The sequence below is a fragment of the Octopus bimaculoides genome, chromosome 8, assembly GCF_001194135.2.
Source record: "Octopus bimaculoides isolate UCB-OBI-ISO-001 chromosome 8, ASM119413v2, whole genome shotgun sequence".
NCBI classification, from domain to species: Eukaryota; Metazoa; Mollusca; class Cephalopoda; order Octopoda; family Octopodidae; genus Octopus; species Octopus bimaculoides.
The window spans coordinates 40,525,687-40,528,460 of record NC_068988.1 but is presented as its reverse complement, the minus strand read 5'-3'; the positions used below and the strand labels follow the sequence as shown (position 1 = coordinate 40,528,460).

Below are 2,774 nucleotides of genomic sequence, written 5' to 3'. Positions count from 1 at the left end.
AAAAAAAAAAAAAAAAAAAAAAACAACAAAAAAGACACGACCGAAGTCTTCAAACCAGAAGCAAGCTTCTTTATTTTATGAAATTAGCCATGAAAGCCGTACATAGAGGGGACAGCACAAGGTGGGAATAAGAAAAAATGGAATGGAAAGGATGAATTAAATATAATGAAAAATAAAATGAAGCCGTTTTGCCCCACCTCGGAGCGATTTCATTGAACGTGTTAATACAAACTTAAAAAAAAAAATAGTTTATAATGCTTTTTATAGCGATAGCTAATTTCTGAAGAATGTTTACATTATGTTTTTTTTTTAAATAACATGTAAACTTAATTGTTTTGGCATTGAACTGGTGTCCAAGTTCTTGCCTAATCATTGATAGTCATGGATTCCTCATAGTCCTTTAATTTCGACATATATTCCGGGTCTACCACTATACAACGAATGTACTCGAGCATCTCCTTCACTCCTGATATATTCACTTTCATAGAGTTTTATTTGTATTTTCAGTTTTTTCATATTTTGTCATAGAGTTCTTCATTTTCTCCCACTGTACAATATAACATGTTTTTTCAAGGGCCTGTGAGGGGAAAATTGGGGCTTCTGTTTCTTTGTGTTTGTCTTCATGTCAAATGTGGCATGGAGCGGGCTGGTGTCTTTAGGGAGTGGTTGGGGTAATGTGGGTGTAGGTGGGAGTTGGATGGATGTGGAATGGAGGTTACCATTTACAACGTGTGCCTTTTCCCTCTTTCTTCTCTTTTCCCCAGCTATTTCCCATTCAGTGTTCACCTCCTCTTCCTCGACGCTAGTACTAGTCTTTGTCTGTAGTGCCGTTTCACTCTCCTTCTTGTACATTTTCTCAGCCTATACGAGCAGTGGAGCACCAACCACTTTCTCACAATCATGCCTTTCCTTAGCCTTCACAGGTGGTGAAGGATTATCCAATCTAATGTGACCTTTCAAGCAACATATATAGCATCACGGAATCCTTCCTTCCACCATGACTTTCAGTGTTGCATCTCCTACCGTAATAGTCTCTACCGTACTTTCGATATCTTCTGAGGCAACCTGTACTACCATGTCCAGGCTTTGCCCTTGACAGTTTCTGTGTGGTGTTCTGGTGGCTTGGAGGACCTCCATCTTCTCTATTCCCAGCAGTATGGCAGCTACCAGCCACGCCTCATTTACTTCTGGGTATATCTTCTACCCTAACCCTGGAAACAGGCCTCCCAAGGTATACGGGTAGAAGCACCACTTCTTCGGTTTTCAATGATGTCGTTGAGTGCAGCCTGGCAGTAACTACCTCCCGAAACTGCACCTCCACTGTCCCAAATTTTTTTTCTCTGTTGAGGTAGGAAATACCCTGCCAGATTGGTTTAAGTGCCTTTTCTATTTGAGCCGTCGATATGACTTCAATCTTCCTGGCTGTAAATTATTGTTTTCTCATATTTTTGGTAAAACCTCTTTGTGTGGGGGACACATCCACTTCGTTCCCCTCCCTTTTAATCATTCCCTTGAATTTACTCAATTCTTCCAGTCTCGTGTCTTCGCTTTCTTCTTTCATCACCTCTGCATAATTCTTTGTCTCCATTACTTCATCAGTTTTCTTCAAACACCTTACCCGTCCTCAGACGACACAAAGTCTGAAGAAGAATAATTAAAATCTTCACAACTCATTACCCGAAGCCCCTCCATTAAACAAGAGGGAAAACGTCACTGCAAGACAGCAAAAACAAAAAACACGTGTGTTACGATCAAAGACAGTAGTTCGACTAGCAAATGACCACACAGCCACGCCTATGTATATATGTATATATAAACATATGTGTCTATATGTGTGAGTGCACGTTTGTATGCGCGTGTGTGTGAGTGTGTATAAGTACACATGCATATATTAATGAATGACATTATTGTTCGTATTCACAAAGGTAGCATTCTAGTAGAATCATTTGGAAGCCAGACAAAATGTTCAGTGACATTTCTTTCCTTTTTGCAGTCTGGTTTCATATTCTGTCACGGTCGATTTCTCTTTCATCCTTCCAGAGGTGATTTTAAGCATTGTGTCCATAATAGTAATAATTGTTTCTTTGTTATATTCATACATTGTATTCATACAGTTGTATTCATTATTTGAATTAAATGAGTTTTTTATAATTGTTTATTTTTAGATTATTGCAATGGCCAAGCGTACAACGTTTACAATAGCATTTGCTGCGGCACACAAATATCATCTATAACTGGTTTCAAAGCTCCTGCTTGTTGTGGAAATATTGCATTTGACAGAGATGCAAATTTATGTTGCGGCGGTGCACTCGTTGCAAGAAAAGCAACAGCAAATGGTTGTTGCGGTTTGGCTTCTTTAGATTTATCTATTAATGATTGTTGTGCCGGTAAAACTATTGCGAGACTGGCTCAAATATGTTGTAATGGAGCACCAATTGACAGAACATCAATATATGATGTTTGTTGCGGGGCAGCTAAAATGGATAAGACCAAGGCAGTTTGCTGTAATGGAAATGCAGTAACAATTGCTCCTACTTTTCCAACAGGAAATAATCTCGTACCAAACACGTATGCTTGTTGTGGAACTTCCGTTTTCCGTGTACGTTCTAACTACTGTTTCTACAATCAAGTATTACCACGAACGAATTATGTGTCATGGTGGCAGTCGGGTTATCATCACCATCATTATGATCATCATCACTGATTGGTAACTGATATGAAAAAATAAATTTCTGAAGCATGTAAGAATAAATCCTTTGTTCTGTTTCTTTTTT

General features: G+C 38.7%; 1 protein-coding gene across 2 annotated transcripts in view; it reads left to right on the top strand.

Annotated features, from left to right (window-relative positions):
* Window positions 1-2,752, top strand: part of LOC106880749 (galaxin-2) — a 67,334-nt gene extending 64,582 nt beyond the window's left edge. For both annotated transcript variants that reach the window (XM_014930845.2, XM_014930846.2), the window contains exon 2: window positions 2,166-2,752. In XM_014930845.2, coding sequence (XP_014786331.1) covers window positions 2,166-2,704 — 539 coding nt within the window. In that variant the 3' untranslated portion in view covers window positions 2,705-2,752. The remainder of the gene's footprint in view (window positions 1-2,165) is intronic.
* Window positions 2,753-2,774: the final 22 nt, after the last annotated feature.